Source organism: Lampris incognitus, chromosome 1 (genome assembly GCF_029633865.1).
Source record: "Lampris incognitus isolate fLamInc1 chromosome 1, fLamInc1.hap2, whole genome shotgun sequence".
NCBI classification, from domain to species: domain Eukaryota; kingdom Metazoa; phylum Chordata; class Actinopteri; order Lampriformes; family Lampridae; genus Lampris; species Lampris incognitus.
In genome coordinates, this window is record NC_079211.1 from 481,911 (window position 1) to 505,777 (window position 23,867).

At 44.1% G+C, this 23,867-nt stretch overlaps 1 protein-coding gene across 3 annotated transcripts in view; it reads left to right on the top strand.

Annotated features, from left to right (window-relative positions):
* Window positions 1-23,867, top strand: part of rapgef2b (Rap guanine nucleotide exchange factor 2b) — a 352,048-nt gene that overhangs the window by 298,625 nt on the left and 29,556 nt on the right. For all 3 annotated transcript variants that reach the window (XM_056296986.1, XM_056297056.1, XM_056297132.1), the window contains 10 exons: window positions 4,053-4,189; window positions 5,376-5,534; window positions 7,322-7,474; window positions 7,615-7,779; window positions 10,815-10,922; window positions 11,022-11,225; window positions 14,736-14,844; window positions 15,204-15,480; window positions 15,998-16,155; window positions 18,177-18,417. In XM_056296986.1, coding sequence (XP_056152961.1) covers window positions 4,053-4,189; window positions 5,376-5,534; window positions 7,322-7,474; window positions 7,615-7,779; window positions 10,815-10,922; window positions 11,022-11,225; window positions 14,736-14,844; window positions 15,204-15,480; window positions 15,998-16,155; window positions 18,177-18,417 — 1,711 coding nt within the window. The remainder of the gene's footprint in view (window positions 1-4,052; window positions 4,190-5,375; window positions 5,535-7,321; window positions 7,475-7,614; window positions 7,780-10,814; window positions 10,923-11,021; window positions 11,226-14,735; window positions 14,845-15,203; window positions 15,481-15,997; window positions 16,156-18,176; window positions 18,418-23,867) is intronic.

A 23,867-nucleotide genomic window follows, 5' to 3' on the forward strand; every position in this document is an offset into this window, starting at 1 on the left:
AATGGAGCAAAGTACAGAGAGATCCTTGATGAAAACCTGCTCCAGAGCGCTCGGGACCTCAGACTGGGGCGAAGGTTACCTTTCAACACGACAACAACCCTAAGCACACAGCCAAGACAACGAAGGAGTGGCTTCGGGACAAGTCTGTGAATGTCCTTGAGTGGTCCAGCCAGAGCCCAGACTTGAACCCCATTGAACATCTCTGGAAAGACCTGAAAATAGCTGTGCAGCAACGCTCCCCATCTAACCTTACAGAGCTCGAGAGGATCTGCAGAGAAGAAAGGGAGAAATACCCCAAATATAGGTGTGCCAAGCTTGTAGCTTCATACCCAAGAAGACTTGAGGCTGTAATCGCTGCCAAGGGTGCCTCAACCAAGTACTGAGTAAAGGGTGTGAAATACTTATGTACATGCAATATCTCAGTTTTTTATTTTTAATAAATTTGCAAAAATTTCTACAAAACCTTTTTCACTTTGTCATTATGGGGTATTCTATGTAGATTGAGGAGAAAAAAAAGGAATTTAATCCATTTTGGAATAAGGCTGTAACATAACAAAATGTGGGGAAAGTGAAGGGGTGTGAATACTTTCCGGATGCACTGTATATACATACACATACATACAGTGGATATAAGAGGTCTACACACCCCCTGTGTGTAAAAAAAATGAATCCAAGATAAATCAGTTCAGAGCTTTTTCACCCTTAGTATGAAATCGTAACCTACTAAAATAAGGTGAAAAACAATCAGAAACATTTTCGGGGGAAAAGAGGAATAATACAAAACTTACAGTAACTTCATTGCGTAAGTATGCACACCCTTTTTTATAATTGGGGATGTGGCTGTGTTCAGAATTAATCAATCAGGCCGCTCTGGTGGCCGAGCGGAATAAACCGCCGTTCTTGCAGTCCACTCGTCACGTTGCTGGGAGGTTCGTACCCCAGACCCGCTGTAACCAGTCACGGCCAGAACGTCCACGGGGTAAGGCATTCATTAGGCCACCCTTACCCGAGAGATAGTGGGTGTAGATCGGTGTAGTGTTCGGGGACTCGTCGCTCTCCAGCGGCCCCTCTGGCCCACCCGGGCACCTGCAGCCAAGCAACTGAAAGCGTTCTCCCTACGCCTCCTTCGCGGCTTGAGGTGATGCAATCCATGCGAGGAGGCTTCAGCGTGTAAAATAGCGAGAGCAGCCGACACGAGTTTGAAGGAAGCTGGTGTTACGCCTATCTCCTTCCTGTGGAAACGTGAGCCAGGGGAGTTATTCGACAAGAGTTCCGGCCATATGCCATTGGGTTAATTGGGTGGGATAAGGGGAAAAACTAGAAATAAAATTTAAGAAAAATTTAAGAGAATTAATCAATCACATTCAAGCTCATGTTAAATAGTAGTTAGTATACACCTGCCATCAATTAACGTGACTGTGATTAACCCAAAATAAAGTTCAGCTGTTCCTGTAGGATCTTCCTAACATCTTGGTTGCATCCAACTGCAAAGCCTTGGTCCACAAAGAGCTTACAAAGCATGAACGGGATATCATTGTTGAAAGGGGAAGCCATGAAGACCACCAATCATCAACAAGTGGAGAAAATACGGCACAACAGTGGCATTACCAATAACAGGACGTCCCTCCAAAGTTGATGAGAAGACAAGGAGAAAACTGATCAGGGAAGCTGCCAAGAGGCCTCCAGCAACATTAAAGGAGCTGCAGGAATTTCTGGCAATTACTGGTTGCTTTCTACAAGTGACAACAATCTCCTGTATTCATATGTCTGGGCTATGGGGTAGGGTGGCAAGATAGAAGCCTTTTCACATGGAAAAAAAAAGCATCCAAGCCTGGCTACATTTTGCAAAAAAATTAAAAAAAACATCCAGTCTTCCAAAACCATGTAGAAAAATATGTTATGGACTGCAGACACCATGGCTGAATCCTTTGGCCATAATTCCAACAAGTATCTCCTTCTTCTTTTGGCTTGGTCCCTGTTTCTCAGGTCGCCACAGAAGATTTTACAGTTTCCATCAGTACCCTCTGAGGGCACAGCACCGATGGCAGCCATTGTAAACTCGGGCCTTGACTGATCCGATATGGTCTTGTCAATCCGCATACTGGTTTGGCAAAGTTTAACGTTGGATGCCCTTCCTGAGACAACCACTAACCCTATAGACGGGGCACAGGTAAAGCGCTGGATGCCATACCAGTATTCATGGACTTGTGCCCATGCCTGTCATAAGCTGACTGCTGATGTATCAGTGATTTAAGGCTGCACAGACATCTTATCAACAACAAGCCCATAATTCCAACAGGTATGTTTGGCGCAAAAACAACACAGCACATCGCAAAAAAAACAACAACAAAAAACACCATACCCATGATGAAGGATGGTGGTGGCAGCATCATGCTTTGAGGCTGCTTTTCTTCAGGTGTAGGGAACCATGAATAACTCCAAATTCCAGTCCATTTTGGTGCAAAACCTTCAGGCATCTGCTAGAAAGATGAAGATCAAGAGGAATTTCACCTTTCAGCGTGAGAACGACCCAAAGCATACATCCAAATCAACAAAGGAATGGCTTCACCAAAAGAAGATCAGCATTTCGGAATGGCTCAGCCAGAGCCCGGACCTGAGTCCAATTGAAAATCTGTGGGGTGACTTGAAGAGGGCTGTCTCCCTGTCCTCATACAGGCTTTCCAGTGATTCTTAAAGACCAGCAGGGTTGTGATGATCGTAACACTTCTAAACCTACTATCTCCCTGTCCTCATGCAGGCTTTCCAGTGATTCTAAAGACCAGCAGGGTTGTGATGATCGTAACCCTTCTAAACCTACTATCTCCCTGTCCTCATGCAGGCTTTCCAGTGATTCTAAAGACCAGCAGGGTTGTGATGATCATAACACTTCTAAACCTACTATCTCCCTGTCCTCATGCAGGCTTTCCAGTAATTCTAAAGACCAGCAGGGTTGTGATGATCATAACACTTCTAAACCTACTATCTCCCTGTCCTCATGCAGGCTTTCCAGTGATTCTAAAGACCAGCAGGGTTGTGATGATCGTAACCCTTCTAAACCTACTATCTCCCTGTCCTCATGCAGGCTTTCCAGTAATTCTAAAGACCAGCAGGGTTGTGATGATCATAACACTTCTAAACCTACTATCTCCCTGTCCTCATGCAGGCTTTCCAGTAATTCTAAAGACCAGCAGGGTTGTGATGATCATAACACTTCTAAAGCTGTGGTTCAACCACACTGATAGTGATATAAATGTTTAGGAAAAATGCAGTACACAGATATTTGGGGCTTAGCTACCAATGAGGGGTTGAGAGGGGGATGTGCTAGATGTAGAAATTACAAACAAGCGCCAACTCCCCACCCCTCCCTCTGCCGACAGCCTTTTCTAGGTCAGGCTGCCCCCCCGCCCTCTGTTCTCCCTGTGCATCAAACTTTCAGAGCCTCCACAGCTTCTCATACGATGCTGTTGCCATGCCTAGTGCAGGTGAGCCAGTGGCCATGACTCGCTGCTGCCCAGCAGAGAGGAGGAGGGGAGATGGCTTCTTCCCTGCTCTGTACCTCAGCACCAGGGGTCCCACCTACCCCCGAGTCCTTCATCGTTCGGCCTGATCAGGGCCAACTGAGCGGCTCAGTAGTGGGAGTGCATTGAATGTTGGTTCACATGACCCACATGTAGGTCATCAAGCATAGAGTCAGCAGCTCCGCTCAGCTCGCCCTGGACTCCTTCGTCAGTGAAATTAATATTTGCCTAATCTCCACTGTATAATTGCTCATTGGCAGCCTGGTTGTGGCCACTATTGGACATCCTGGGCTAGATGATGAGGGAGACTGGCCAAGTCGTCTGTCCTCTCTCTCGCTCTGTCAAGTTGACTCTCCCCTCTTGGAGTCAGAATTTTTTAACTTCATATGCTCTCCTTTCTCTCTAGCTGACTCTCCTCTCAGTGTCAAACCTTTTTAACCTCTTCCTGTCTCTCTTGCTCTCTCTCTCTCTCTCTCTCTCTCTCTCTCTCTCTCTCTCTCTCTCTCTCTCTCTCTCTCTCTGTCTCTCTCTTAGAGCAATTGCTGGAGTTCATGCATCAGCTGCCAGCCTTTGCCAACATGACCATGTCGGTGCGGAGGGAACTTTGTGCCGTCATGGTGTTTGCTGTGGTCGAACGTGCCGGCACAGTTGTCCTCAACGATGGCGAGGAGGTGTGTATATGTATGTGTGTGTGTGTGTGTGTGTGTGTGTGTGTGTGTGTGTGTGTGTGTGTGTGTCATGACTAAATTTCCAAGTGTGTCACGCTTTGTGTTTGTGTCTTGCGGCGCTGATCTCATGCCTCACAGTTGCCCCTGACACTCTCTTATTCTTCCATTTGATGTCTCTCTTCCGCTCTATTAAATCTGAATGGCAGCCATGTCTTACAGTCCTGGGGTTTGTAAGATCCCTAGGCCACCAGAGCAGACGTAACTTCCACACACCCTCTCTGGTGAGACAGCAGAGAATTCCCATTTAGTTCTTTTTCTGATTCTGTTGCTACGATGCTCCCAAACAATGGACTTTGCCTTCCAGGCCTGAGCACTTGACTGAACGTCCAGTCACACAGAGTTCAAGGTCCATTGAACATGTTGCTGCTTTAGGCTGTGATGGCTTCATCTCTGAAATGTTGTCTTTTCAGGAATGAAGAAAATTAGCCTTTTTAAAAACAAAATTGCATCCAATCAAAAGAACTTAGAAAACTCGTCTTTTTTTTTTTTAACATGGTGATGCTGGTCACGTGGCTCGGGTCCTGGACTGTTCCGGTGGCGTCTGGACATTGCTCGGCATCCTCTTCATATATTTTATAATTCCATTATAATTGTGTTATCCTCTACAGTGTTGTATTGTGTAAATTGTGTAACACAACATCATGTCACGTTGTGCGTCTTGGGAGAGAGATCCTCCTCTGTTGCTCTCCCTGAGCTTTCTTCCTGGTTTTCTTCCTGCTAAAGGTTTTTTATCTGATGTGAGGGTGTAAGGACAGGATGTCGCGGTACAGTAGCTATTTTGAGCATACAGTGGATCTGTTTCTCAGACGGTGTTTAGGTGTCATCACGTCTGCTGTGTGATGAAGCAGTGGTTATCTGACGGTCCATGACTGCTCTCAGATACTGGAAAAGAGACATCGGCTGTTTGTAGTGAAGGCTAACCTTCATCTACACTCTGAAGTTATTGCTGTTGTTTGTTTTTTCCTCTGTTAGTACTGCTACTTCTTTTCTTCATCATTTTCTCCATTTTTTTCTGCTTCTACTACGGTTGGCTTTGTTCCTTTCCTTTTTTTCTTCTATATCTTTTTTTTTTTTGTTTTTCTGGCTTTTTCTTGTGTCTGACTGTTCATGCCATGCATTGCCCCTGCAGCTGGACTCATGGTCGGTGATCCTTAACGGCTCTGTAGAGGTGACGTATCCCGAGGGCAGGACAGAGATCTTGTGTATGGGGAATAGCTTTGGGGTGTCCCCCACCATGGAGAAGGAATACATGAAGGGTGTGATGAAGACCAAGGTGGACGACTGCCAGGTATGACCTGTGTTTGGGGTCATTGAGCTGGTTCTGTGTTATGAGGGGAAGGAGCGCAGCACCAAGACTGTACACAGACAGGAAGTCAGTAGAACACACACATCCAGCTCATGTAGACATGTGTAGGACGGATTAATGAACATGTCAAAATGTATGATGGATGTAAAAAAAGAGGGCTGAGGATGTTCATCAAGGCTCTTTGTGAAAAACCTTTACTTTTCAACAAACAGCTGTAGGATCATCCCATGCAGGACTCGGACTCTATTCTCTTTGCATATGAGGTGCCTACAGTGCCTAGAGTAGTAGTGCCAGAATATCACTTCCATTGTCTGGGTAGAGCATGACACACTGCCCGATTCTGAAGTTAAATGTTCGTGGGGACCTACCCATGGTGAAAATTCAGGCACCCATGTTACAGAAAGTTTTTTTTTTTTTACTTTTGAGATAAAAGCCTTTGCCAGACACTCTCTAAACTGTTAAACTGAATCAGTTGAAAGAGGCTAAAAAAGCAAGAGATAATTATTTACATCATGCACTCAAAATGATAAAAGTCCCGAAGAAGAAGAAAAAAGTGGAAAATAAAGAGCAAACGGTCTTCATGGTGTAATCATCTCTGGTTCCTCCAGCATGTTCGGGGGAGGCCGTGGTGGTGCTAATGTAAGTTCCTTACATAGCTCCCTGGCTGGGGAGGTGAAATGTCAAATCTGTTTTTCTGTCTTGTTATGTTTTTAGTTTTGATGAAAAGGATGAAAGTAAAGTTTCACATATTTTGGTGACTGTTAACAGTTCAACTAACAATGATATGAAGAAAGACACCTGCCATAAGCCCTATATTGATTTTAATTTTCAGTGTAGCGTTTAGCTTGACTCTGGTTGAGTCCAGTCATTTGTAGAATTTTCAGCCATCTGCCACTAGAGAATGCTAGATATGTGACTTGCCTCAAAATGTGCCCCTATCATCTTGAAAAGTACCGCTTTAATTAAATCCATGCCACATCACACAGAGTGGTCTGTGATCCTTAAACCTCAGCATACTGACAACATTCCCTGAATGTAGTGGTGGAATGTAACGTGCAATGCATCTTCTGATGCTCCAGTTTATTTATTCTATTTATTCTATTTTGTGAATTTTTATCCTTTGCCTGGTCCTTGTGCGAGTCTGCATGCATGGCCACACAAGGGCGCCAGTGTGCATCTCTTGCCCATACTGGTCTGTCTAATGCAGTGTTTCCCAACCCAGTCCTCAATGAACACCTATCCTGCAGATTTTCTTTGTAACCCTGCATAGGTACCTGTTTGTAGTTATTCAACCAATCAGCAATGAATTAGGTCAGATGTTGCACACCTTGGATAATTAAGTGCTGTGAGATGATTGGTTGAGTAAGTACAAGCAGGGCTACCTCTGCAGGGTTACAATGAAAATCTGCAGGATAGGTGTTCCTTGAGGACTGGGTTGGGAAACGCTGGTCTAATGTCTCTGACATACTGCTGATTGCCACTTGTCTTTGAGTTGTGTATGGTCTGGGTAGGTTGTGTATGGTCTGAGTACATTGTGGAACTGAATTGCCCTTCTGGGATGAATAAAGTCTGAATCTGAACAACGGGGAAAATATGGAGGTTCCATTTCAACCAGAGCCATGTGTATATACCTACAGTACTGCTTTGTGCTTTGGATCAAAACATTCACACCAAAACGTCCCTATGTGTAGTAACATCAGTAGTGTGTACTGAAATTGGTAAAAGCTCAAGCGCTAAGCCTTTGTTTGTTTTTTGTTTCTCCTCTCCAGTTCGTGTGTATAGCCCAGCAGGATTACTGCTGCATCCTCAACCAGGTGGAGAAGAACATGCAGAAGGTGGAGGAGGAAGGGGAGATCGTCATGGTGAAGGAGCACCGTGAACTGGATCGCACCGGCACCAGGAAAGGACACATCGTGATCAAGGTGGCTGACCAAAAAAAAAACCCAGCAGCCTAACAGTTTGACTTGAGGGCTGATTGAGCCAATAATACCTTTGGTGATGTTTAAGTTTATTCACATACCTGTTTATCTGCTCATATGTCTTGCTGTCTGCCTGTTTTCAGGGCACAACAGAGCGTCTCACCATGCACCTGGTAGAGGAGCATTCAGTGGTCGACCCCACCTACATCGAGGACTTCCTGTTGACTTACAGGACCTTCCTCTCCAGCCCCATGGTCGTGGGTAAGAGGCTGCTGGAGTGGTTCCATGACCCCAGTCTCAGGGACAAGGTAGGGGCCACAGGGCTACCAACGGTAAAATTGACTTGACTTGACTGTCAAGTGACTGCACTGCCTCTGTCATGGTCTTCCAGTCTCATTCCAGTGCCAGATGGACCTCAGTTTGTACAGCGCTTTGAGTGGCTGTTGCAGCTAGAAAAGCTCTATATAAAATGTAGCTTGATTGATTGAACAGTAAACTGTATGTTGCATGCAGATTATGTCCAATACACACACAGGCCGATGCCAAGTACCCACACATGCATATACAATGGCACTTTTGTGAAAACATAGACTCGTCTGTATCTCAGTAAAGGTGCATTCTTTGTGGTGCTGTAGGTTTGGAAAATATATTTGTTTTTATACATGACAGATTTTTCATATTATCAAACATTCTCAACTTGGCGTACAAATGTAGAATACATTCAAAATCAATTTTGGTTGAATGCCCTGACATCTGTACAAAATAAATATCATTATGCCTATTTTGCATTCTAATTGTTAAACAAACTGTTTGGAATTTTTGAAGTCTATTCCTATTTTAAACTCACTGCTCATGTACTACATTGGCATTTAGTCATTTAGCTGATGTTTTTATCCAAAGTAATTTACAAGAGAGTTGGCGATGAGCAGATAATGTGAATGTTACCAGCTGTCATCACAGAGCACTACATAGTAAGTATAGCCAAGAGTGCATGCCAAGTAGAGTACATTTGGTGTAGGTGCATCTTAGAACATCAAGAAGTGGGGAGTAGGAGAATCAAATACATGTAGACGTACATTACCACAAGTCAGAAAATAGGTAAATTTAGCTGTTAAGTCACAGAAGGTTGAATCAGTTCATCTGGACTCAACGTTTATTGACAGAAACATTTCATCATCATCATCTAAGTGACCTCTTCAGTCTCATCTGACTGCAGGTGTCCCCACCCTTATAAACAATACCGTGACTGCAGGTGTCCCCACCCTTATAAACAATACAGTGACTGCAGGTGTCCCCACCCTTATAAACAATACAGTGACTGCAGGTGTCCCACCCTTATAAACAATACCGTGACTGCAGGTATCCCCACCCTTATAAACAATACAGTGACTGCAGGTACCACCACCCTTATAAACAACACAGTGACTCCAGGTATCCCCACCCTTATAAACAATACAGTAACTGCAGGTATCCCACCCTTATAAACAATACAGTGACTGCAGGTATCCCACCCTTATAAACAACACAGTGACTATAGGTGTCCCCACCCTTATAAACAATACAGTGACTGCAGGTATCCCCACCCTTATAAACAATACAGTGACTGCAGGTGTCCCCACCCTTATAAACAATACAGTGACTGCAGGTGTCCCCACCCTTATAAACAACACAGTGACTGCAGGTATCCCCACCCTTATAAACAATACCGTGACTGAGGTGCCCCACCCTTATAAACAATACAGTGGCATAACCACCCAAACCAATGTCCATTTTTATATGCAAATATGGTGTTGTGGCACGATGAGGAAAAACACAGGAGACGAAGGTGAGTTTGAACTTTATTCCTCAGCTCCAAAAACCAAACTGAAACAGGAACAACCTTGCACCAGAGAGCCCGGGAATGTAAACCATGCTCCCAGCTCACAGCCCTGCTGGGTGAGAGGCATAGCCCCTAGTGTCTGCCACACAGCCCCCTCCCCCCCCCGAACACCCAGAAGGGACTCCTGGAAAAAAAATTGCTGTGAGTTATACATTGGAGAATCTAAACAGACGCTGGCCAAGAGGATGGCACAACACAGGAGAGCTAACACATCAGACCAGGACTCCACAGTCTACACCATCTACAGGCCAGGACTCCACAGTCTACACCATCTACAGACCAGGACTCCACAGTCTACACCATCAACAGACCAGGACTCCGCAGTCTACACCATCTACAGACCAGGACTCCGCAGTCTACACCATCTACCGGCCAGTGGCCACTCTTTCAGGGATGACGATGTGCACATCCTTGATAGGGAGGAACACTGGTTTGAACAGGGAGTCAAAGAGGCCATCTATGTGAAGAGGGAATGACTATCCCTGAACCGAGAAGGGGGTAAGAGTACATCTGTCACCATATTACAATGCTGTGATTGCAACTATTCACCAGTCCTCTGTGAATAGTACACATGGCTATTGTAACTCTAGCTAATGGTCACACCATATTTGCATATGAACCTGGTCGTTGGTTAGGGTGGTTATGCAGCTGTATTGTTTAGGGTTGGGGAGACCTGCAGTCAGTTAATAATAATAATAATAATAATAATAATAATAATAATTATAATAATGGATTACATTTATATAGCACTTTATCTAGACACCCAAAGTTGAGATTGAAGAGGTCACTTGGATGATGATGAAACATATCTGTCAATAAATGTTGTGTCCAGATGAACTGATTCAATTTATGTGCTTTTTTGACCTGGACTATTGAGCATACATCAAGACATGAGCTGTTGGTAACTGTTGACTTCGGGCATTACCTCCTGCAACACAACCTACAAGCAGTGACCAGCAGGTCTACCTCTCACTGTGTCACAGCAAAGCAAACACAGAGGGATTTTAGCAATAAAAAAGGAATGCAAAGTTACAAGATGACCACTCAAACTTACTATGATGGACTGCTGTATTAACAGGTTAGCTTTTGCCGAACCATGGAGTGCTCTTCGTACTGATCAAGGATTGTGAATTTGTCACATATTAGTTGCATTCAAGTGTAGATGGAAAGCTAGAGCTGCATGTCCAATATGAAGAAAAAGATGGACAACTGAAAATGAAACCTGTCTATGAACTGTTGAGTGATGAGTATAAAATAGAGATAGACTTCAATAAATCCAAATGATTACTTAAAGCTAGTAGTGGACACCTGTGTGTAGAAATGCATTGCATTACAAAGTAAAAGCATGATTATCATTATTATGATATTATACTGTTGCTGTTGTTGTCATTTAAGCAACATGTTTAGTTTTATCATATCATCTGCTGATAAAGTGAGTGATGACTTTTCTTGTCCTTGCATCAGGTTACACGGGTAGTCTTGCTATGGGTGAACAATCACTTCAATGACTTTGAGGGAGACCCTGCCATGACTCGCTTCCTGGAAGAGTTTGAGAACAATCTGGAGAGAGAGGTAAGTCTGAAAAGTGAAAGTTGACAGAAATGTATTTTCAAAACAAAGGTATTTGGGGGTACAATGGACTATTTTTCAACCTCCACTTTTTTTCCATAGAAAATGTGCGGGCACCTCAGACTGTTAAATATAGCGTGTGCGGCTAAAGCCAAGCCACGAATGGTGACCCTCACCAAGCCGTCTAGGGAGGCTCCCCTTGCCTTCACTCTCCTGGGAGGTCAGGAGAAGGGCTTCCGCATCTTTATCGACACCGTGGAGCCAGGGAGCAAGGCAGCAGAGGCTGGTCTGAAGAGAGGAGACCAGGTAAGCCTAGTTACCTCCACGTTTATTCCATTTACATTCATCATTCTAGGCAATGTTGGTTTGTTTGGTTGTCTCACTGGAGTATCTGGAGTACGAGGGTGTCAGCAATCAGGAACACTTTGTCGTCTCACTTCATCACCTGTGTTGCTGGAGTATCTGGAGTACGAGTGTGTCAGCAATCAGGAACACTTTGTCGTCTCACTTCATCACCTGTGTTGCTGGAGTATCTGGAGTATGAGTGTGTCAGCAATCAGGAACACTTTGTCGTCTCACTTCATGACCTGTCTTGCTGGAGTATCTGGAGTACGAGGGTGTCAGCAATCAGGAACACTTTGTCATCTCACTTCATCACTTGTGTTGCTGGAGTATGTGGAGTACGAGTGTGTCAGCAATCAGGAACACTTTGTCGTCTCACTTCATCACTTGTGTTCCTGGAGTATCTGGAGTACGAGTGTGTCAGAAATCAGGAACACTTTGTTGTCTCACTTCATCACCTGTGTTGCTGGAGTATCTGGAGTACGAGTGTGTCAACAATCAGGAACACTTTGTCGTCTCACTTCATCACCTGTGTTGCTGGAGTATCTGGAGTATGAGTGTGTCAGCAATCAGGAACACTTTGTCGTCTCACTTCATCACCTGTCTTGCTGGAGTATCTGGAGTACGAGGGTGTCAGCAATCAGGAACACTTTGTCATCTCACTTCATCACTTGTGTTGCTGGAGTATGTGGAGTACGAGTGTGTCAGCAATCAGGAACACTTTGTCGTCTCACTTCATCACTTGTGTTGCTGGAGTATCTGGAGTACGAGTGTGTCAGCAATCAGGAACACTTTGTCGTCTCACTTCATCACCTGTGTTGCTGGAGTATCTGGAGTACGAGTGTGTCAGCAATCAGGAACACTTTATTGTCTCACTTCATGACCTGTGTTGCTGGAGTATCTGGAGTACGAGTGTGTCAGCAATCAGGAACACTTTGTCGTCTCACTTCATCACTTGTGTTGCTGGAGTATCTGGAGTACGAGTATGTCAGCAATCAGGAACACTTTGTCGTCTCACTTCATCACTTGTGTTCCTGGAGTATCTGGAGTACGAGTGTGTCAGAAATCAGGAACACTTTGTTGTCTCACTTCATCACCTGTGTTGCTGGAGTATCTGGAGTACGAGTGTGTCAACAATCAGGAACACTTTGTCGTCTCACTTCATCACCTGTGTTGCTGGAGTATCTGGAGTATGAGTGTGTCAGCAATCAGGAACACTTTGTCGTCTCACTTCATCACCTTTCTTGCTGGAGTATCTGGAGTACGAGGGTGTCAGCAATCAGGAACACTTTGTCATCTCACTTCATCACTTGTGTTGCTGGAGTATGTGGAGTACGAGTGTGTCAGCAATCAGGAACACTTTGTCGTCTCACTTCATCACTTGTGTTCCTGGAGTATCTGGAGTACGAGTGTGTCAGCAATCAGGAACACTTTGTCGTCTCACTTCATCACCTGTGTTGCTGGAGTATCTGGAGTACGAGTGTGTCAGCAATCAGGAACACTTTATTGTCTCACTTCATGACCTGTGTTGCTGGAGTATCTGGAGTACGAGTGTGTCAGCAATCAGGAACACTTTGTCGTCTCACTTCATCACTTGTGTTGCTGGAGTATCTGGAGTACGAGTGTGTCAGCAATCAGGAACACTTTGTCGTCTCACTTCATCACCTGTGTTGCTGGAGTATCTGGAGTACGAATGTGTCAGCAATCAGGAACACTTTGTCGTCTCACTTCATCACTTGTGCACATGAAATGAAACGAAATGCTTTTTCCCCCAGCCCACAACAGTACACCACACAGCCCACAACAGTACACCACACAGCCCACAACAGTACAACACACAGCCCACAGCAGCACAACACACAGCCCACAGCACTACACCACACAGCCCACAACAGTACAACACACAGCCCACAGCAGCACAACACACAGCCCACAGCACTACAACACACAGCCCACAACAGTACAACACACAGCCCACAACAGTACAACACACAGCCCACAGCAGCACAACACACAGCCCACAGCACTACAACACACAGCCCACAGCAGCACAACACACAGCCCACAGCAGTACAACACACAACCCACAGCCCTACAACACACAGCCCACAACAGTACAACACACAGCCCACAGTAGTACAACACACAACCCACAGCCCTACAACACACAGCCCACAACAGTACAACACACAGCCCACAGTAGTACAACACACAGCCCACAGCAGTACAACACACAGCCCACAACAGTATAACACACAGCCCACAGTAGTACAACACACAACACACAGCCCACAACAGTACAATACACAACCCACAGTAGTACAACACACAGCCCACAGCAGTACAACACACAGCCCACAGCAGTACAACACACAACCCACAGCAGTACAACACACAGCCCACAACAGTACAACACACAGCCCACAACAGTACAACACACAGCCCACAGCAGTACAACACACAACCCACAGCCCTACAACACACAGCCCACAACAGTACAACACACAGCCCACAGCAGTACAACACACAACCCACAGCCCTACAACACACAGCCCACAACAGTACAACACACAGCCCACAACAGTACAACACACAGCCCACAACAGTACAATACACAGCCCACAGTAGTACAACACACAGCCCACAGCAGTACAACACACAGCCCACAGCAATACAGCACACAACCCACAACCCTACAACACACAGCCCACAGCAGTACAACACACAACCCACAGCCCTACAACACACAGCCCACAACAGTACAACACACAGCCCACAGCACTACAACACACAGCCCACAACAGTACAACACACAGCCCACAACAATACAACACACAGCCCAGCCCACAACAGTACAACACACAACCCACAGCACTGGTCAAAAACTGCAATTAGTGCTACCATCTCCTTCAGCAGCAAAGAACTGGTCACATCATGCAGCTGTTTGGCCATTCAGTTTTTCCTTTCTCTCCAGTATATGGAGGTAATGTTTATAGTTTGCATATTGAAAGAGTGCTGTCCTTTTTTTAGCCCAGATACAGCCTGACATAACCTTCTCTTTTGCAGAAGTCATACAAATAACAGGTTGAAGGTGGAAGGAACTTTGCACAGGAATGAGGACTGTGTTTAACACCTGTGAGGAAATGGTGTCTGTGGAAGCAGTGATGTCATTGATCAGTTCCTGTGAAATTTGAGGGTTTAATTTAACATTCATATAGCTGTTAACTTACTTTTTAGATTTCAAAAGCTTAGCTGATTAAGTCTTGGATAGCAGGTATTCCCCTTGGTGGTTCTAGAAGAATTCAAACAGGCCCGGTGAGCCCTCTGTGGGTCTGGAGACAAGGGAGCATTTACACTGTTTAGACTGGTTTTATGGTGTGTGTGATGTTGTTGGCAGCCTTGTTAGGTAGTCACATTTTGGAGGACAGCAGCAAATCATCTGACAGACTTCACTCCTGGTCTTTCTGTTTGCAGATCTTGGAAGTGAACGGGCAGAACTTTGAGAATGTCCAGCTCAGCAAAGCCAACGAGATCCTAAAGAACAACACACATCTTTCCATTACTGTGAAAACCAACCTATTAGGTAAAGATCTCTGATACTAAACCCATGAATGAAAATGCCTTGCCTTGAGCATGAAACCTTATTCAGTGCCTCATGTGAAGGGTATTTTCTGTATGGTGTGCTTCGATTTTGATCTAAAAAAAAGTAATCACTAATTCTAAGACAAATGAAGCTGAAACCTTGATTCTTTGAAGCCAAATTGAGACCTGGCTGTCCAATAGAAATCGAAGGATTTAGGTTCTCATCTCGCAAACTAAAGTGTCTTCTTTATTAAAGCAGTTCTGAGTGATAACACCACAACTACACTGCCTTTACCAGCCAAAACATGTTCACCGCTTTACCCTTCCACTTTCTCATCTTCCTCTTCATTCATCCTGCAGTGTTTAAAGAGCTGCTAACCAGGCCAGAGCATGACCATGAGGTGGATGGCGAGGAAGAGCTGGACAGGAAACATAGTGCTCCTCACCTCCCAAAGATTGGTGATATTAAGAAGGCGAGCCGGTACTCCATCCCTGACCTGGCGGTGGATGTGGAGCAGGTTATGGGTCTGGAAAAGGTCAGCAAAAAGGCCAAGGCCAACACTGTGGGCGGCCGCAACAAGCTAAAGAAGATCTTTGACAAGACGCTCACCAGCATTCTGCCTCCCAAACCGTACAAGTAATTATATCTCCTCACCATTATATTTTTCTGAAGTGCTGTTCCTAACAGTGTTACAAAGACTCAAAGAGACCATACAGATATGTTAATAAACAATTAAATCGTCAATTAACTGATGACTGTGCTGTTGAGCTCTAAAGCTGTTCAACAAAGATTGGACTTTCTGAAAAAAAAACTAGTATAGCGAAAGCAACCTATCAATGTTAAAAGCAGGTTAAAAACAGGTTAGAAAAATTAACGATTTTAGTTTGTTTTTAAAGGAGATATGATGTTATTTTACATTGCAATTATAAGATAATTGTATTAGTTGTGATGCCATTTTTTTGTTTGAGCATCTCAAGATGTGCTTGTCTCAAATGTCCAGTGTCTCTTCAGTAGCCCAGATATCAGCCTTTCGTCTTCAGGGACAGTCAAATGTTGGTGTGAATCCCTCCAACCCACCCACCTGTCATCCCCTGCCTTTTGTCACCAGAACTGCTCCCTCACCCCTCCCATCCTGTCCCTCTCGTTTCCATAGTGACGTAGGCGTGGGCCAATCGCAGGACGACAGCATTGTGGGAATGAAGCAGTCTAAACAAATCCCACCGGCACTGCCTGTCAGCGGTAACCTCTCCTCGTCGAACCCAGACCTGCTACAGTCTCACCACCGCATCCTGGACTTCAACAACCAGCCTGGTGAGCACTAAACTGTCCTGTGGACACGAGTTTCTGGTCACTGGACTGCCAAAATAGTTCATCTTATCACATCAAATAATGTCACAAGTTATTTCTTAATGCAGCTATAACTGTTATGTTAGCTTTATATGACATACCCGCGTATAAAAAGTGAATGGAACAATTTGTTAATTTATTCTGGAAATGTATTTAAACTGGATGATTTGCTTGCAAAACCATTCACACATTTTAAAATTTTTAAAGATTTCCTTTTCTCTCTGATATTTATAATTTTACCAGCCTGTACCTGCAGGGCCTCTGGTAGCATTGATTGTGTCTATCTTCATGAACCTGGTTCTTCACATGGTTGTTTGTGCATTTCCAATCCCTGTCATAACAAGAATCCAGGTTGTTTTTCACATCTTCATGAACCTGGTTCTTCACATGGTCGGTTGTGTATTTGCAGTCCCTGTCATCTGTCATAACAAGTATCCAGGTTGTTTTTCACATCTCCATGAACCTGGTTCTTCACATGGTTGTTTGTGTATTTCCAGTCCCTGTCATAACAAGTATCCAGATTATTCTTCACATCTTCATGAACTTGGTTCTTCACATATTTGTTAGTGTATTTCCAGTCCTTGTCATAACAAATATCCAGGTTGTTCTTCACATGGTTTTGTTTATTTCCAGTCCCCATCATAACAAGTATCCAGATTGTTCTTCACATCTTCATGAACCTGGTTCTTCACGTGGTTGTTAGTGTATGTCCAGTCCCTGTCATAACAAGTATCCAGGTTGTTCTTCACGTGGTGAAGATAACACATAACCTTTGGGTGATAGGATTTTAATCTAACTAGACTGATTACAGTCCTCTCGTGACTCTGTCAGCCATGTCTGTCAGCTGGGCTCATTCTGCTCTACTTGTGTACTGTAATCCTGCTCATCATTTCTTGTTCCTGTCAACAGTTCTTATAGTTATCAGCTGTGATGTTTTGCTCTATGATGCAGACATGTTACGTGATGATTTGCAACAACCCCTGTGAACTTTGAGCAGCTCACTGCATTGCATTAACAGCTGTTGTTTTATTTCCACACTAGCAGAGGTACCCGGCATTGCCCAGGGAAAATATTCTCACCAAAACAACCAACACGATCTGATCTTTCCGATATAATTGATGATGAAATATAGGATAATTTATGAAATGATACATCTGATAAACGAATGTCAAATAAATGAATCTTATTAACGAAAATTATCAAATGTCATAATTTTCAATCCATTCATCAAGCTTCTTTGCCAATGTGTGCATTAATCACGCAGGGCTCAAGCGCCTCAGGGTAAACCACGTTGCGTGTCTTGTGGCAACCAAAAATTGTCACATGCTTTGTGATAAGTAAGTTAAGAGTGCTCACCACTCTCACTCTTGCAACCTCGAATCCAGGGTGACGATCTGCACTAATAACCCTGGCACTGAGGCTGAAAAATTCCTTTGATTGATATGACATAACAACATATGACATCAAATATAAAAAAGATGCCACATTTTGCCACAAAATAAACTAAATTTGGAAAATAAATATATTTTTTTACTTGGTTTTTGAAATATTTTTCAATCTGTGCAATCCTTGGAAAGTGCCAATTCTAAGGATACCTTTCTTTTTGTTCTACACTGAGTATTTCTGGAGTTTAAAGCGAACATACAAACATACACTCTTGCTTTATATATATAGATATAGATATAGATAGAAGGCGCATGGATGTAGTTAATGCAGTTTTGGTGAGAGGAGCCATCGTGTGTTTGTGACTTTAGTAAAAAGTGAATGTGGTTTTATTGGGTGAAATCACTGAGATATTGGTCACCAAGGAAGCATTGGATAAATTCTATTTATTAACCAATTATTGAAAACTCAGAATAAATTAAGAAGCTAAATTTGGAAACTTGGATCTGAATATAACTCTTCAAATTGAAAGTAAATCTGTAAATAGGAAAATTAATCACATGAAAAATGTCAACACAAGTTTTATTTGTGCGTTGCCCCAGACATGTCGGACCAGGTGCTACGAGTGTTCAAGGCCGACCAGCAGTCTCGATACATCATGATCGGGAAAGACACAACTGCCAAGGAGGTGGTGGCTCAAGCAATCCGAGAATTTGCCCTAACTGCCGCACCAGAGGCCTATTCGCTGTGTGAGGTGTCTGTCACACCCGAGGGTGTCATCAAACAGCGGCGGTTGCCAGAACAACTCTCTAAACTAGCGGATCGGATTCAACTGAGTGGCAGGTAAAGCGACGTGCAGCCTTGCCTACATGTTGTATAGCTTATAGTCTCATCTTTGACAGTCCTTAAGTGCCTCAGAGATGAGAAACAAGGATATCCACTAAGCAAAACAGTTGCCTGCTAATTTCCAAGATAGTTTTAGAGTGAAGTACCGGTTCTCAAATTGAGGCCCGCAAAAGCCTAGAAGTCCTGGATGGAGATCAACGGGGTCCAAAATTTTTATTTTGTCATAATTAAGGGTGTCATGATTCTCCAAATCCACGATTTGATATTACTTTTGATGTTACTGTCATGATTTGATTTTCGATTTCAATGTTGTTGGTTTTTTTCAGTACTGACGACTATGCCATTGTTGGACAATTGAGTCTTGATTTTTAAAAATCAACAGATCATTGGTTTTATGCCTTGACAACTGTCAGTTAGTTATATTTTCAAATTCTTCTTTAAAAAGATTGGGCGCGTTGTATTAAGTGTGATATAATGGCCATATTTTGTTTTTGGAATGTACCATATTAAGGCCATACGGTCAAATTTCTTCTTCGTCTTTCTTCCTTTGGCTGCTCCATTAGGGGTCGCCACAGCAAATCATCTGTTTCCATCTCTTCCTGTCCTCTGTATCTTCCTCTGTCACACCAGCCACCTGCATTGTCTTCCCTCACCACATCCATAAACCTCCTCTTTAGCCTTCTTCTTTTCCTCTTCCCTGGTAGCTCCATATTCAGCATCCTTCTCCCAATATTCCCAGTATCTCTCCTCCACACATGTCCAAACCATCTCAATCTTGCCTCTCTTGCTTTGTCTCCAAACCGTCCAACCTGAGTGGTCCCTCTAATATACTCGTTCCTAATCCTGTCCTTCTTCATCACTCCCAATGAAAATCTTATCATCTTCAACTCTACCACCTCCAGTGCCACCTCCTGTCTTTTCAACAATGCCACTGTCTCCAAACCATATAACAGCTGGTCTCACTACCATCTTGTACATCTTCCCTTTAACTCTTGCTGGTACCCTTCTGTCACAAATCACTCCTGACACTCTTCTCCACCCACTCTACCCTGCCTGCACGCTCTTCTTCACCTCTCTTCTGCACTCCCCGTTACTTTGGACAGTTGACCCCAAGTATTTAAACCTGTATGCCTTCGTTACCTCTACTCCTTGCATTCTCACCATTCCACTGTCCTCCCTCTCATTCATGCATAGGTATTCCATCTTGCTCCTACTGACTTTCATTCCTCTTCTCTCCAGTGCTTACCTCTACCTCTCTAGGCTCTCCTCATCCTGCACCCTACTCTCACTGCAGATCACAATGTCATCCATGAACATCATAGTCCACAGAGACTCCTGCCTGATCTCGTCCATCACCATTGCAAACAAGAAAGGGCTCAGAGCCGATCCTTGATGTAAACTCACCTCCACCTTGAATCCATCTGTCATTCCAATCGCATACCTCACCACTGTCACACTGCCCTCATACATATCCTGCACCACTCCTACATACTTCTCTGCAACTCCCAACTTCCTCATACAATACCACACTTCCTCTCTGAGCACCCTGTCATATGCTTTCTCTAAATCCACAAAGACACAACATAACTCCTTCTGACTTTCTCTGTACTTCTCCATCATTATTCTCAAAGCAAACATCACATCTGTGGTGCTCTTTTGTGGCATGAACCATACTGCTGCTTGCTGATCATCACCTCTCCTCTTAACCTAGCTTCTGTTACTCTTTCCCATATCTTCATGCTGTGGCTGGTCAACTTTATGCCTCTGTAGTTGCTACAGTTCTGCACATCACCTTTGTTCTTGAACATCGGTACCAGTATGCTTCTTCTCCACTCCTCAGGCATCCTCTCACTTTCCAAGATTGCGTTAAACAATCTAGTTAAAAACCCCACTGCCATCTCTCCTAAACATCTCCATGCCTCCACAAGGTATGTCATCAGGACCAACTGCCTTTCCACTCTTTGCCCTCTTCATAGCTGCCCTCACTTCCTCCTTGCTAATCCACCGCACTTCCTGAGTCACTATAACCGCATCATCCAACCTTCTCTCTCTCTCATTTTCTTCATTCATCAACCCCTCAAAGTACTCCTTCCACCTTCTCAACACACTCTCCTCACTTGGTAGCACATTTGCATCTCTATCCTTGATTGCCCTAACCTGCTGCACATCCTTCCCAGCTCGGTCCCTCTGTCTAGCCAATCGATAGAAGTCCTTTTCTCCTTCCTTAGTGTCTAACCTCTCATACAACTCGCCATACACCTTTTCCTTTGCCACCTCTCTCTTTGCTTTACGCTGCATCCCCTTGTACTCCTGTCTACTTTCTTCATCTCTCTGACTATCCCACTTTGCCGACCTCTTTTGTCTGTATACTTTGCTGTACTTCCTCATTCCACCACCAACTTGTCTTCCTTCCTCTGTCCAGATGACACACCAAGTACCTTCCTAGCCGTCTTCCTCACTATTTCCACAGTAGTTACCCAGCCGTCCTGCAACTCTTCACTACCACCCAGTGCCTGTTTTAGCACCTCCCTGAACTCCACAAAACAGTCTTCCTTCACAGAAAGTTGAATCAGTTCATCTGGACACAATGTTTATTGTCAGAAACGTTGCATCATCACCTAAGTGACCTCTTCAGTCTCAAATGACTGCAGGTATCCCCACCCTTATAAACAATACAGTGGCATAACGACCAAAAACAAGACTGGTTTCATTTGCAAATTGCCGTGACCATTAACTAGAGTTACAATGGCCATATGTACTATTCACAGAGGATTTGGGAATTTTTGCAGTCACAGCATTGTAAAATGGTGACAGATGTACTCTTAAGCCCCCCCCCCCTCAATTCATGGATGGTCGTTCCCTCTTAACATAGATGGCCTCTTTGACTCCCCATTCAAACCAGCGTTCCTGTGCACATCCTCATCCCTGAAAGAGTGGCCACTGGCCTGTAGATGGACCATTGTAACTCTATTTAATGGTCACAGCAATTTGCATATGAAACTGGTCGTTGGTTTAGATTGTTATGCCACTGTATTGTTTATAAGGGTGGGGATACCTGCAGTCAGTTGAGACTGAAAAGGTCACTTATGCCCCTTTTCCACTACATGGTACCGGCTCAACTCGACTTGCAGAATGTCGTTTTTCCATTACCATAATAGTACCCCCTCAGTATAGCTGGTCTGCATTGATTTTGGTACCCGCTCCAGTTTTTATGGAACCAAGACAAAGGTGGTACCAGAAAAGTGGTAACAGTTACCAAAATGCTGGTACTTTCCAGTAATGGAAAATGAAAAAGTCGAGTCGAGTTGAACCGGTACCATGTAGTGGAAAAGGGGCATTAGATGAGTGATGAAACGTATCTGTCAATAAACGTTGTGTCCAAATGAACTGATTCAACTTTCTGTGATTTTCTTACCTGGATTATTGAGCATGCATAAAGACAAGAGTCTTCCTTCTTCTACTTACACCATTTGATCCTTGGCTCTGCCTTCACTCTCTTCCTCTTGTTGGTCTCCAAAGTCATCCTACAGACCACTATCCAATGCTGCCTAGTTACATTCTCCCTTGTCACCACCTTCAGATTTCGTCTTCTACATAAGATATAGTCCACCTGTGTGCACTTCCTTCCACTCTTATACGTCACCCTGTGTTCCTCCCTCTTCTTGAAATATGTATTCACCACAGCCATTTCCATCCTTTTAGTAAAATCCACCACCATCTGTCCTTCCACATTCCTCCCCTTGACACCATACCTACCCATCACCTCCTCATCCCCTCTGTTCTCTTCACCAACATGCCCATTGAAGTCCGTTCCAATCACCACTCTCTCCTCCTTGGGTAAACTCTCCATCACTTCATCCAACTCACTCCAGGATTCTTTCTCTTCCATCTCACACCCAACTTGTGGGGCATATGCGCTGATAACATTCAGCAATACACCTTCAATTTCCAGCTTCATACTCATCACTCTGTCTGACCCTCTCTTCACCTCCAACACACTCTTGACATACTCTTCCTTCAGAAGTACCCCTACCCCATTTCACTACCTCTGGACCAGAGGTGGAAAAGTAAAAACCCTAACTTTGTCTTTACTCCACCCATGTACTAAACCATCAGATTGCACTGACTAGTTTCCCAAATCAGCTGGTTTAATACATGGATGGAGTAAAGACACAGTTAGGGTTTTTACTTTCTGGACCGGGTTTTTCCACCTCTGCTCTGGACATGCCTTCCCCCTCTCCTTCTCCTTCACCAAACAGTAGCTTAGTTTCCACTGGCACAATGTTGGCCAACAGTCCTGGTGGCGGTCGTTGGTAACCCAGGCCTCAACCGATCCAATATGGAAATCTGACTTGTGATCCTCATATTTGATTTGGCAAAGCCACAGAAAGTTGATTCAGTTCATCTGGGCACAAAGTTTAGTGGGAGAAACGTTTCATCATCATCATCATCATTTAAGTGACCTCTTCAGTCTAAACTGACTGCAGGTGTCCCACCCTTATAAACAATACAGTGGTATAACGACCCAACCAATGATTGGTTTCATATGCAAATTACCATGGCCACTAACTAGAGTTATAAGGTCAATGTGTACTATTCAAAGAGGATTGGGGAATACTTGCAATCACAGCATTGTAAGATGGTGACAGATGTACTCTTAAGCCCCCCCTCCCCCAAATCAGTGATGGTCATTCCCTCTTCGCATAGATGGCCTCTTTGACTCCCCGTTCAAACCAGCATTCCTCTCTATCAAGGATGTGCACATCCTCCTCCTTGAAAGAGTGACCACTGCCCTGTAGATGGTGTAGACCACAGAATCCTGGCTTGAATGGTTAGCTCTTCTCTTCTTTAAGACTACATCTGTAGCCATCTTCCAATGCTTTCTCCCAATAAACCTTGTGTCCGGATGAACTGATTCAACTTTCTGTGATTTCCTTACCTGTGTTATTGAGCATGCATAAAGATGATTTGGCAAAGGTTTTACACCGGATGCCCTTCCTAGTGCAACCCTCCCCATTCATCTAGTCTTGGGACCAGCACTAAGAATCGCCAGTGGCTGGGTTCCATATAGTCAAATTTAATTTAATTTATTTAAAATATAATAACAATAACTTATTTCTCCAGTCAATTGGGAACAAACTGTTGAATACAAATGCAAAAACAAGAGTCAATAAGATAGGGTTGCATGTCTGACACTACAAACGCCCCTGATGCACTAGTGATTTCTTTAGTGTGAGTTGAATTTTGTGGAAGTTTGGCTCTAAATGAGGATGGAAGACTTGCCTGTGTCAATTATGTTCTTTTCCCAGTCAAATCTATGTTTATGATGCCTGCGAAGATATCCTCCCATATTTGTCGTGTTGCCTGAGGTGGCATATGGTACCCGCATGTAGAATAACCTACAAACTGTAGTTTTTCTGTCAACCCAAGCTGTAGTTTTTCTGTCA